Here is a 14,414-nt window from a genome sequence, read left to right on the forward strand (position 1 = left end):
ATGCTTTAAGGCCATACTCACAGCACAGGCTTCTTTTTGTTGGACAAATACTTTTACATTAACGGTAACAAATCATAAACATTTAGAAAATTATTGACACACATGTTCAGAAATTATTTAAAAACATTTAATGTATATCCTTATTTACAAGAATAAATATCATGAATGTAAATGTTTAAATGACTTTATTGATATTAACGAAAGAAATCTTAATATGTGTTGTATCAGTATGACGCTTTATTAGCATTAAAACGGTGCCTATACCACGTGACTTTTTCGGATCTGTGTTGGGAGAATAAAGCGCGACCCAGTTGACATTTTTAAGGATCTCTTTTTAAATATTTCACCATTATTTTAATGGGATAAAGTGGAGAGCCCGCTATTTTGTGAGTGTTTTCTATAGGTTTTATGATCTTTTTAAACAAATAAGTATTTTTTCAGTAAAGTGCAACCGCGCGTTTGAACGGCTAGACAAATGTCGGATCAGTGTGGGGACTTCATATTGCGGTTGCACTTTACTGAAAAATACTTATTTGTTTTAAAAGATCATGATACCTTTAGAAAACTCTCACGAATGAGCTGGCTCTCCACTGTAATAGACCAATTTCCTGAACAGAAAGCTGCGATGTAAAATTACAAAATACAAGACAAAATTGGAGCAAAACTTTTATCAGCGCTTTATTTAAAATTCCCTCCCAATACTGAACATGAATACAAATAGATAAAGAAATGCATCCATTGAAGCGATATTATTAAAGTAGTAAAAAAATAAGTATTGTTTTAAGTCCATTTGAAATATGCGTAAACGTGTGCATGTGTGTCGTCTCTCACTAAACATAACATCATAAATCAAAATGAACATTTATCATACATCGATAATGTAACATCAATTGATTTTTGACAAAATACTGGTTAAGGGGAAACCAAATTAAATACATCAATTCAATTAGCAGACTCTAACACTTCGATCACGTTGCTGAAACACGTGCTTACTCTAAAATATTGTCGGTAAAAAAATTGTGTAAGGATATTGTTTTCCTCAAGCAAGTCCGTATGAACAAACCAAACCTAACATTGTACACTAGGTAAAACTGCAACTTAATTCTGAAAACTCTGCAAAATATATACAAAAAGTTATCCGTCTGAATATGACTTATCAGATCTAATTATTAACTAGATTCTTGGCGATGCTGTCTTCCCGACATCTGTGATTACAAATATGATTGTAAAAGAAAGCATTTGTTGAAAAAATAATGCTTGCAAATTAATTTTAGTTTGCATTAGACGAAACATTAAAATAAACAAACAGCTTTGTAATCGGATTTTAATTTGACATATCTTCAAATGTTGAAATGCTTTATGTTTTGTATTCGGTGTTGTTGCCACAAATAGTTGTTATATATATGTTTATGTATAAATCAAACCTGAATAATTGAGATGTTTAACAATGAAAGCTTTTATATTATTCTGCTTAATGCTGATTTAAGGGCATATCCATAGTACAGGCTCCTTTTTGCACAAATACGTGTATGCTGTGCTGACATCCATCATGGTACATAATTATACATTCATGAAAACAGTTAAAAGATAAATAAAGGATATAACAACATTTTGGATTTTGTTAACATACATAATCAGAAAGTACGTGTACTTTAAAACATTGTATTTATTTCGTAAATAAACGCTGGAGCAATTAGAGTTTTACCCTTTTTTAATTAACGCATATTGCGAAAACGATATAGGCATGCTGAACATAAAAATAACAGCAGTTGGATTTTTAATTTTGCATCTTTTTATATGGAAATGTGCTATGTAAGGTGTAAACGTTTTTGTAGCCAAAATCATTGTTTTAGATTATTTTTTTTAATAAAATGAACATAAATTATCCGACGACAAACAAAAAAGTTTTCGGGTACTTCGACTTAATGCTGATTAAAGGGCTAACTCATAGTAAGGCCTCCTTTACGTTTGACTGTACTTGTATGTTGTGCTTAAACCCAGCATGGTACGTAAATATACATTCACAAAAACGGTAATAAAATTTATAAAAGTTATCAAATCTGTTGATTTTTGTTATCGTACATGATCAGAAATAACATGTACTTTAAAATATAACATTTGTATCCTTTATACAGGCTGGAGAAACTAGAGTTTTAGTCTTATATAATGATGGCATATTTAAAAAACGTTAAATGCATGCTGAACATAAAACATGGTCCTGAAGGGATTACAGGGTATACACGACCAAACAAAAGTTATAAAACCCCACGAAGATGTTTTGAAAGACGACAAAAATAAAAGCGTTCATGTACTTCAATTTAATGCTGATTAAAGGCCATACCCATAGTACAGGCTCCTTTTCGTTGGAGAAACTATGCTATGCTGAACACCATCATGGTACATATTTAAACATGCACGAAAACGGTAATAAATATTATTAAAGATATCACAACTTTTGAATTTATGTTAACGTATATTATCAAAAATTACATGTACATTAAATCATAACATGTCTATCCTAAATAAACGCTGAAGCAACTAGACTAACTCTTATATAATGAAAGCATGTTGAGAAAACGCTATATGCATGCTGAACAAAAACATGGTCCTGAATGGATTACAGGATGAACATGTGTAAACATAAAGTATGCAACCCCAGAATATGTTTTAAAAGTTATTGATGGGAATGCTGTGCTGCTGGAGCAGCGGAAGTTTTACATTAGTATACTTCACAAAACACTTTGTTTAAAAATCCCACTAATGCTGGATATACACAGACGTAGACAGAGTGAGTGTGTAAATTACATGCAATCTTTATAATTAAACTATTTCGGTAAAATGTATATATTCCTTCAAGTTTATTTACTTGCCTTCCATGTACATGTATGTATATTCAGGCGTAACTATTATGCATATCACATAAGAGTAGATCGATTACAGAATCAGTATTTTGTTTAAATGAGAAGAGTTACAATGCTATGATGAAATTATTTATGAGAACATGTAAGTAGTGAATGAAGACAATTTACAATATGCGTGAATATGATGTTAGTTTTCTGTTGGGTGTTTGATAAAATCATAAAATCTACATTAATATATATCGTTAATTGTCATGTCCAGCTATTATAATTTGACTCCATAAAGAGAATGCGTTCATATTCTTCGACAAAATACTGTTTCAGAAGAAAACCAAATAAATGCGTCAGAAATTAGCGGAAGCTAAAATTGTGATCACATTGCTGCTACAAGCCCTTAATATACTAAAATGACAACACAAATGTTTGTTTTCATATGTTGTTTTTCTTCAAGTCAGTATGAATTTATAAAACCAAACATAACATTGCACACTGTATAAAATGCAACTTAATGCTGGGAAAGTATATAAAAGTACATAATAATAAAACTTGATGTCTGAGAATGAATAATCAGATGTGATTATAAAAAAAACTTTGTTTAAGAAACAGATTAATTTTATGCAAATTTATTTCAGTATTTATATGACGAAACATAAAAAATAATAAACTATTTCATCTTAGCAGTTGGATTTGTTATTTAACATCTAGTTAAATGGTGATGTTCTATTTCAGGTTGAATGTTTTTATTTCTAAATGCATTGTTATAGACTAATTTATTTATATAAATTGAACTTAAATCATCCGACGACAAAAACAAAAGCTTTCACGTACTTCGATTTAATGCTGTGTTAAGGGCATCCCCATAGTACAGACTCTTTTTCGTTGGACAAACGATGTTGTATGCTATGTTGAAATCCATCATGATGCATAATTATACATTCACGAAAACTGAAATAAAATATGTAAAAGATGTAACAACTATTGGAATTGTGTTTACGTTTATGATCACATAGATTACATGTACTTTAAAATATGATTTTTCTATCCTAAATAAATGCTGGAGCAACTAGAGTTTTACTATAGGGATAATACACGTTTTCGAGGGCATGATCGTCTGCGGGCGCTCGAAAAAGCGCACTCGGGCAGATACGGATTTTGAGAGCGCCCGCAGGCACGAGGGCAGGAACGGATTTTGAGAGCGCCGGCAGATGATCATGTCCGAGAAAATGGGTATTTTCGCTATTATTGCATTAACAAATCACACATACCAAAATAATTTTAAATAACATTGAAAACAATATTTTGTTCATACGACATCGACAAAATAATTCGATTATTTAAATACAGTTCAAGGTTGTGTTTTAGATATGCCTCACTCGGTCATCATCCGAAATGACGAGGCTTTACCTTCGGTGGGCAGTTTTCGATTAAAAATGTGTTTAAACAGTGGATTAATGCAAAGTTGAAATGCAGCAGCGTAAAGTAAGAAATGAGGAATTATTTTGGAATTTACAGCAGGAACGTTGAAGGTACATAAACACTTACATTTACAGCATAGTCTTTTGAAAGTGTTGAGTAAATAACCTTAACTTCAATGACGTTGCCAATACAATAAAGCTGTTGTCAAGAGAGTGCAGGTGATATAGTAACTTGAAAAGTGGATTGAAATAGTCATTATCCCTGCATGCATGTGGAAACTGATGCTTATTCAGTTCCCCATTTATGCTTGGAAAGTCGTCGAAGGCTGGAGAAGGGAAGTAACTGCGCGTAGACCAGATTATGGATATGTAAAACACATAACAGCGCTTGAACGGCACGTGAATCGCATTGTTAATACATGATTTCTCCCGTTCAAGCCCTCTTTTTGCCAAGTTTCTGCACCCCGCCAGAGGGCATTATAGATAGAGTTTATGCAATAATATTATATAATGAATGCATATTTAGAAAACGGTATATGCATTCTGATCATAAAACATGGTCATGAACAGATTACAGGGTATAAACGAACAGAAAAATTATGCAACCACAGAATATGTTCTAAAAAGCGCTTTGTTTAAAATTCCCCCTAATGCTGGAAATACTCACACATAGAAAGTATCCGTTTGTTCATGCAAGCAAAATAATAAACTATTATGATAAAATGTATATATTCCTACATGCATTTTTATTTGACTACCATATATGTGTTCAGGCGTACATTGTATGCATATTACATAAGAACAGGGCGATAGATTTCGTACAAATGAGAGCAACAATGCTAAGAGGTTACTATTTATTGAGAAATAAGTAGTGAATCAAGTCAATTTACACTTTGCGTGAATATGCTTTACGTTTGTTCTATTTTTATATAAAAAATCATCATAAAATCTACATTTATTATATGTCGTTACATTTTATATGACGATATTTAATCTGACACCATAACGAGAATGCGTTCATATACTTCGACATAATACTGTTTGCGTAGAAAACAAAATACATTCTTACGGGAAATAATCAGAAGCTAAAACGTGTTTCATATTGCTGCAAAAAGCCCGTAATATAATGAAATGAAAGCACAAAACTTTGTATTTATACGTTGCTTTTTTTCTTCCAGCAATTGCACACTGTGGAAAATGCAACCTAATGCTGGAAATGTATATAAAAATACATAATAATAAAATATCTTTCTAAGAATGAATAAGCAGATCTAAAAATGAACAAGATTGTTGACAATGCTTTTTTCGGACATACGTGTTTACACATGTGATTATAAGAGAAAACATGTGTTAACGAAACTGATTTATTTTTATGCAAAGTTATTTCAGTATTAAAATGACTCAACATAAACATTAATAAACTACTTCAACTAAGCAATTGGGATTAAATTTAACATCAGTTTAAATGGTGAAGTGCCTTTTTAAGGTGTGAACATTTTTGTTGCCAAGATCAATTTTATAGACTATTTACTTTATATAAATTGATTGTCAATTATCCGACGACAAACATGAAAGCTGTCAGGTACCTCGACTCAATACTGTGTTAAGGGTATACCTGACGTACAGGCTTCTTTACGCTGGACATTTACTTGTATTATTTGCTCAAATCCACCAAGATACATAATTTAGAAAACGGTTACAAAACACAAAACTTCAGGGTACAAACAAAGTATGCCAAAACAAAATTGGGTACGAAAAAACATTTGGGTACGAAAAATACAGGGTATATACATTAAAACAAATATGCTTCCCTAGAAAGATTTTCAAAACAACAACCCGTCCACAGGGGCGGATCCGGGATTTCTGGTTTGGGGTGGGGGGGCGGGATATTCAAAGTTTTGCTGGTGGTCCAGGGGGGCCGCTAGAACCTCTGGTGGGTGCAGGGCATAGTCCTGATAGGGGTCCAGGGGGGCAAAGCCCCCCCCCCTCCCTAAGCTCCACGATTTTAGTGATTTTGAAGGCTTTGACAACCACTTCTCGACCATGTCACGCCTTATATACTTTCATCAAAGTACCTTCTTTTAATGCCAAAAAGTGCATAGTTTATCGTTTTGGGGGTCCAGGGGGGCAAAGCTCCCCGGAAGCGCCACGATTATAGTGATGTTGAATGCTTTGACATGTTTAAATAGGTGATTAAGATCTAGTTAAGTGTTAAACATCAAATGAATTGACTTTACTTTGGCGATTTTAGGGGATCCGCCTATGGTCCTACATTGCATAGCATCACAAAATATCAGAAAAACTGCGGTCAGTGCTGTGTTTAAAATTCCCTTCAAATGCCTACAAATGCATGGAAATAGAAAGATGCAAGCGAAATTATAAAACTTGTATGGCAAAATATATGTATATTGCAACATGCTTGTTTATAGCCGTATATGAATATTCAGGCGTACAATTTTTGACAATTGCATACCAATTATGCGATATCAGAACAAATATTTTGTACAAATGAGAATATTGTATGTATCGAACCCGTATTATGTATAATAGTTAATACACAATATGTGTGAGTGCACTGTTATGTTTGTTTGTCTGTTTTTTATTCTTCTTAAAGTATAATCATAAAGTATACATTTATTAAATATAGTTAAATCTTATATCGAGAGGTCTTATTTTTACGACAGTAAGAGAATGCGTTGTCATATACTTCGATACAATACTGGCGTAAGTGAAAACCAAATAAATGCATCAAATAAATTAGCAGACGCGTTTTTTTGTGTTTTTTTGTTCAAACGAAAAGAAAAATTGATACTTATTATTTCGTTCATTGCATCGTGCCTCAGAAAACTATAACTCTGTTGCTGTGGTTTCTTCTAACCATTGATTAATATAGCCGTTATTAAATCATTTATATGCTCTCTTTTATTGCCTTTCAATTTGTATTACAAAAGAATATTCACACTTATGTGTGTTTTATATCGCTGGGCTAAGTGTGAGGTTCGGGATCTCTCAAATAGTTTTAAATTCGCAATGCTATGTATTTAATGAACGTTCATAGCAGATGACCACACTTTTATTCAATGTCGTTTTTTACGTTGTTTCGTTTTGTTTTTGTTTTAACCATTAGCTGGCCATCATTATAGAGACGCTAATCAAAATCCACCAAAGAACTAATTCAGTTATCAAAATTAGAATTTATATAATATTTGTAATTACACTTACATTGATAAGAATATTAACCATAAAGGTAATTGGCTATTCGAAGCATCACGTGATAAGTAAATGTGAGGTAAATTTGGCGCAATAAATGCAAGCACTAAACTGTAAACAAATAATAAAGCAGAAGTAAAAGGCGTACACTGATTCATTCGTGCAAAGCAATGTCGTAACGGTTTAGCACAACACCGACCATAGGTGAGTCGAAATAAATGTAAGATCTTGAATGTTCCACAAACGTCTGAAGTAACCAACAAAAAGCACACAATACTTGGATAAATTTAATGCATCGCCGAGGTCGCGATCGAACAGAGCAATTGAATCTAAAAAAATAAACGTATATATCTGAGTGCACCCTAATTCCTAACATTTACTTAGTGTATGTGTTCTATTTTTAGATCAGAGAAAAATCAGCACGCGGATAATACATAAATATTATAAATATTAAATATATTATTAAATTGTAAGAAAATTATCATAAACGCATAATAAAATTATGCTGTTACGTTTACAGACGTGTATCGGCAGAATATATTTTTATTTATTATTTATTATTTAAATATTTATTTTTGCTAAATTTATCAACAGTCTTAGAGAAGTAGAGCGTAAATTAGTATGTTTTCGGTATTAAGTTCCCTTCTCCCAAGTGCATTGAAGAGATAAAGTGAAATTTCTATATGGGTTTTTTGGCATTAGGTAGAAATAGAATTAAGTCGAAAATGAAAATTTAGAAATTTAACATATAATTGTGCAAAATTTAAAATATTTTTTCATAGTTTTACAATGTTTTTCTCTTAAATTATTTAATTATGAGATTGTTATTAAATATAAACTAAGTTTAAAGAAGTTAAAAAACATCGCCAAAGTGCTGTGTTTTTGCGCACTTCGCCCTAAGGTGACGATAGTATTTATATATATATATATATATATATATATATATATATATATGTTTGTGTTGTTTGTTTTATGTTTTCCATGTCTTTCATAGACAATCGGCCAATCGATTTGTTGACTCAAGCTTTGATCATTTTTATTTTGTTTTGTGTTGTATGGGTTTTATGCATCTTCCTATATTGAACAGGATATCGGTCTCTTCCTGTAATGATGGTCTGAAGATGTATAATGAGACTTCTATGATATTTTCACATTGTCGAACCCACTGTATGGTCTCAGTTATCGCGAAATGATATTCTAGAAAAATAGCGCGTTTTGTGAACGTGGTTTGACAATATAATTGGAATTGCAGTGCATGTACATGTGTATTTCCTTCTTTCTGCTACAATTTGTAGGAGTAAATGTTGCATACAAAATTTAAAGGGATCTTTTCACGCTTTGGTAAATTGACAAAATTGAAAAAAGTTGTTTCAGATTCGTAAGTTTTCGTTTTAGTTATGATATTTGTGAGGAAACAGTAATACTGAACATTAACCATGCTCTAATATAGCCATTATATGCATCTTTTGACGATTTTAAAACCTAAAAATTATAAAGCGTTGCAACGCGAAACGATTGAATAATTTGGAGAGTTCTGTTTTTGTCGTTAAATTTTCTGAAACTACGAAGATTGCTTATATAAGGTATAAAATACGTCAAGAATGTGTACTCGGCGGAATAGCTCAGTAGGCTAAAGCGTTTTTTATTCTGGACTCTGGCAGGACTCCAGGGGTCACTGGTTCGAAACCTGCTCCGGGCAATGTTCTTTTCCTTTTTTTAATTGTTTTCTTGATTTTTTACTGGAGCTTTTACGATCCAATGTTTACATTTATCAATATAAAGCATTTAATGAATAAGTTAAAAAAAATGCCAAAATCTGTGAAAAGGCCCCTTTAAAAGCACATGGCTTTTCGTATGTCGAATGCTTAATACATCTACATGTTAGCATTTTGCGGCGATGCATGAGCTTACAAGTATATCGGGGCAATGGAGAATAGGAATAATAATAATCTCTACAAATATATCGGGGCAATGGAGTATAGGAATAATAATAATCTCTACAAGTATATCGCGGCAATGGAGTATAGGAATAATAATAATCTCGTTTTAATACTTCAATAACAAAATAAATATCTTGATTATATAGCATTTGAAAGTATAAGTATACAGATTAAGAATGAGGAAATGATTGAAATTATAAGTCAAAACGTCCACCAGAATAGTGCAGATGACAAAACCAAGGGTAAGTTTACATTCTTCATAAATAATTTCTGCAATGACTCTTGACGTTTCAGAGATGGAATCAATAATACAGGATATAGTAGCAGCAAAATCAGTAGCGTTTACTGTCGACAAGGAAGCCTCAAAACTTCAGTGCAAAAAGATTGCGAAGTCAATGGTAAGCCGGTTTCAAAGAAAAGACAGATCTCTTCAAAGTCATTGTAAGACTTGGTTGTAAAATTAGAAATAAACATTGAGGTCAAAATAATCAAAGTAATAATTGTATAATAATAAAATAAGTAATAAAAATAACTTAGTAATTACTATACTTGCATAATTGGTTAATAGGAAAGAATAATTTATTAAAGATGCAAATTCTAATTTGGAACATATATCGCATGCCTCAAATATACTATTCAGATGCTAAGAAAGCTATCCAGCCCTGTCCATTTGAATATAGAAAGAGCTTGTAATCTAATTGGCAATCATGTAAGCTTGATAACTCCCCGATTGTATAGGAAAAGCTGGCCATGGAGGTGATAAGTGATGAACAATACAATTTTTAAGCTTACAATGGCTTGACTTAATATATGTGTTTTAATAATCAATATGAATTTTTCTGATAAGTGAAAATGCGATTGTCGATTAATGTGGAATATAAATGCGCTTATTCCACAACTGTATGGTCATCACTTAGCGTAAAAGGCCTTTGGCTTGACTTCATTTAAGAGGTAATATCTGTTTAGTTCGACTTGGAACCACATAATTACGACAAGCAATTACCTCATTAGGGAATAGTATCTCCTAAAAAGAGGTCATGCATATCTAACCTAATGCACTCAGCAAAGCAGTGCTTTAACAATTGCATTACATCTGTAATCATTTTATGTTTCAGAAGCAATCCAACGCGATGGCCGCTGTTATACCGCAAGGTCAGTTTCACATCGCCAATCCCGATAGAAAGTGCGTTCTCGCTACGTCCATCATAAAGTACTTCGAGAAAAGCATAGCCGAGATTGTGAGATTCGCCAAACGCATTCCGGGCTTTACAGACTTGCCCATGGACGATCAGGCAAACCTTATTCGAGGTAAAATACGGACGAACGACAGACAATTTATTCAGACTTAGACAGCAGAACATCATCCTTATACATAAACATAAACTTAATTTCAGTCACGTTACAAGGTACAGCAAATTTAAATTACATTACATTAAACGGCAAGATACACAGACGAATAGGAAACAAATGAGGGCAACAACTACCTATGCCTTAGAGAAATGTATCTAAGAAAGTATTACAAATGTGGTTTTATGATCACAGTTGTTATAGCGAAAACTCCCATGTTACATTTTCCTAGATTAAGATTTTTCTGTCAAATTAAGACAATAGTTTATGGAGATTTTTATATAGATTGGATTTAACCCGAACAAAATAGAGTTATTAAAAAACATGCATATGTCCTCCTTTCCGGACCATTGTGTATTAGTAATGAAAAGATTGGAAACAAATAACATAATGCCAAAAAATATTTGTGTCGATCGTGCCTCCTATTTGATTATTCAATTTACTTCAATTTATTCGACGAATAGAAGAAAGGTTTACACGACGAGAAGACATTTCTAAGACGATTCGGATTAAGTCAACCACACAAAGACACAACATAACATTATATTATATATGTCCTACAATATTTCTATATAAAAATTGGTAAGAAAATTAAAATATAAGTGTTTAATAGTTGGAAATATTAGCCAAAACAGATTTAATGAACCAACTATAAGATCCGTCAATTGTTCAACGAAAACGTTTATTTAAAACAGTGTTTATATCTTAAAGTATGTGTATACCTGAAGCATCTTTAAAATGAACAAAAATGTTCCATAAGGTGTAGTGGATACTTAGCACAACGAAATAATTATTAAATTGCAACGTTTTCAGAAAGCACCATGCGAATCCGTTCATTACTATTTAACGAAAATAAACTGAAATAAACACACAGATATAAGATAATAAATATAGCCTGTTTTGACAACTATATGTTTATATTACCTTTGCATAATTTCAGGAGCCAGGATTGAGTGTGACTTCATCAGTGGGATTGTGATAGATCCTGACTCAATGATCACAATGTCAGAGGACGGTGAATGGTTCACCCCAGAAGATATCGCCACCATTTTCACCATTGACTTCTGGATGGAGCATGCGAAAATGTCACGCAAGATCGACCAGATGAAAATGACCAGAGAAGAAGTGGCTATTCTGAAAGCGCTGACTGTCTTTTCCCCAGGTAATGCAACGGATAGACATATTTGGTTATGTTGTATGTAAGTGTTTTGAAAGAAACGCAAAGAATTTGAAAGCGGTATGTATATGTTTAAGTGTTGATCGTGTCTGTTATCTTGGCAAATTTCCTTAATTACTTGACGGTTCACATGTAACCCTTCGGCTTTCAATAAGCTTACATTTATTACGAAGGAAAGGATTTTAGTATGCGTCCGTCTTATCGTCTGATTTCCACCTCTTATAATGTGAGTGCATCGAATACATTGTGTATATCGTTGATCTTATATTAAACAGTTTTTTATATGTCTCCTTAACATATGTCATTTTTATATAATTTAATAATGAGTATGAAATGTGATCAATGTGTATATGTATTAAATCGATACAAAATAAATGATGTATTCGATTATTGTTTTATCTGTGTTGTTTTTGTAGATCGTTGCATCATTTCTGAGACATCTAAAGTATCGAACATCCAAGACACGCTGCTGAGGTGCCTAAATTATCAAGTGAGCAAGAGTTATAAACGTCCGGCTGTGAGACTGGGACAATTGTTTGCACTTCTGACTTCCCTCAGATCGATAACGGACGCGGGTACGAAAGAACTTAGGAAAATGTTTATTGAGTTTCCATCTATGACAAAGGGAAGTATTGCTGAGGAAGTAATGGATGAATAAAAATGAATATTTATGAGCCGTGCTCAGTGAAAAGTGGGTTTAAGGCATGTACGTAATGTGTCGTCTCAGATATGTACAGAATCAGGGACGACACTTTTCGCCTAATCTAGATTGTTGCTATGAAGACAATTTTTTTAAATACCATAAAAGCGGAAAGTTTCGTCCCTGGTTAGCCTGTGGGGATTTCAAAGACTAATCTTAGAGGACACTTTACGCACATGCATTTAACACCTTTTTCTCAGAGCGAGGCTCATAAATATGTAAATCACACGTGCATTATACAATTTTAAAGTACCGGTATATTTGTTTTATTTGTTATTGACAAGAAATAACAAATATATGTGTACAGTTGCACGATGCTTAAGGCACATTAATGTTTCGATTTGGAACATTATATCCCTACTACCTTGACTAATGTTTTAATACTTCGGACATTCAGCTGCAAACGACTCAGAAAATCAAGTGAAAATGTTGCATGGTCGGAGAGAGATATTAATGCAATATGTGGGCCGTCTGTATTTCCTGTCAGTTATAAGGAAAACAAATTAACATTTATCAATTGACTAGGTACGCTTATATTTGGTTCTGATGAATAAGCTGTTACGAGTATAACTTCATTTGACCTTAACGGTACGGCATTGTTTCTATCTTACTCGATGTAAATCCGACCGTCCGGCGTATATTTCGTGTCCGCGACAAATCTGAAACACTTATGAAATGTCGAAGACAAGTTAATGAAATTTCTTTATAAGGCGGAACTATTCATTTTCTCCATCAAATGTTCAGGGAGTTATTCTCCTTTGACTAATGTTGCGTTCCCAAGTGAAATATCGGACATAACTAATCCTCATGATCGTTTTATAGTTTAAAGTCGCCATCTAGCTGTAGAATGTGTGCCCGCCTATTTCCATTCAGCTGTAGAAAGTGTGCCCGCATATTTCCATTCAGCTGTAGAAAGTGTGCCCGCATATTTCCATTCAGCTGTAGAAAGTGTGCCCGCCTATTTCCATTCAGCTGTAGAAAGTGTGCCCGCATATTTCCATTCAGCTGTAGAAAGTGTGCCCGCATAATTCCATTCAGCTGTAGAAAGTGTGACCGCATATTTCCATTCAGCTGTAGAAAGTGTGCCCGCATATTTCCATTCAGCTGTAGAAAGTGTGCCCGCATATTTCCATTCAGCTGTAGAATGTGTGCCCGCCTATTTCCATTCAGCTGTAGAAAGTGTGCCCGCATATTTCCATTCAGCTGTAGAAAGTGTGCCCGCATATTTCCATTCAGCTGTAAAAAGTGTGCCCGCATATTTCCATTCAGCTGTAGAAAGTGTGCCCGCCTATTTCCATTCAGCTGTAGAAAGTGTGCCCGCATATTTCCATTCAGCTGTAGAAAGTGTGCCCGCATATTTCCATTCAGCTGTAGAAAGTGTGCCCGCATATTTCCATTCAGCTGTAGAAAGTGTGCCCGCCTATTGATTGAGAGGTCATGGATTCGATCCATATCGTGGGAAAGGGCTTGTAATGTTTCAAGACGCAAATTACTCCACCCCCCCCCCTCGGCTGTGTCTCAATAAGCATTTGGCTTTTGATAAAATCGAGCTCAAATAAATATGTTGTAACTATGTTTAAATTAACGAATTAGGTAAAACGTAATATGCATCAGCCTTCTAGGATAGAACTTCTAGTGTTGTCAAGTTGTTCCGATCTCATGATTTTCAGGAATTTATTGCTCATTTATTAATATTATGACGTGTTATTTTGTGTGCTTGCTTCCGCGAGACGTCTCATGTAGCCATGATAGCAATTTTAAGAATGT

The 14,414-nt window shown here is 33.4% G+C and overlaps 1 protein-coding gene across 1 annotated transcript; it reads left to right on the forward strand.

The window, feature by feature from the left end:
* The first annotated feature begins 9,719 nt into the window (after nt 1-9,719).
* LOC127835830 (nuclear receptor subfamily 1 group D member 2-like) lies at nt 9,720-12,605 on the forward strand. The gene is made up of 4 exons (XM_052362261.1): nt 9,720-9,821; nt 10,539-10,731; nt 11,711-11,932; nt 12,364-12,605. The coding sequence occupies exons 1-4, from the start codon at nt 9,720-9,722 to the stop codon at nt 12,603-12,605; spliced, it is 759 nt and encodes a 252-aa protein (XP_052218221.1).
* Nucleotides 12,606-14,414: the final 1,809 nt, after the last annotated feature.

Source organism: Dreissena polymorpha, chromosome 6 (genome assembly GCF_020536995.1).
Source record: "Dreissena polymorpha isolate Duluth1 chromosome 6, UMN_Dpol_1.0, whole genome shotgun sequence".
Lineage (NCBI taxonomy): Eukaryota > Metazoa > Mollusca > Bivalvia > Myida > Dreissenidae > Dreissena > Dreissena polymorpha.

Excerpts from the sequence above, each read along its gene's own strand:
- LOC127835830 (XM_052362261.1), top strand. The coding sequence starts at position 9,720 with ATGGAATCAATAATACAGGATATAGTAGCAGCAAAATCAGTAGCGTTT. Across the intron at positions 9,822-10,538 it reads AAAAGATTGCGAAGTCAATG|AAGCAATCCAACGCGATGGC; the intron begins GTAAGCCGGTTT and ends TTTATGTTTCAG. Across the intron at positions 11,933-12,363 it reads GCTGACTGTCTTTTCCCCAG|ATCGTTGCATCATTTCTGAG; the intron begins GTAATGCAACGG and ends TTGTTTTTGTAG.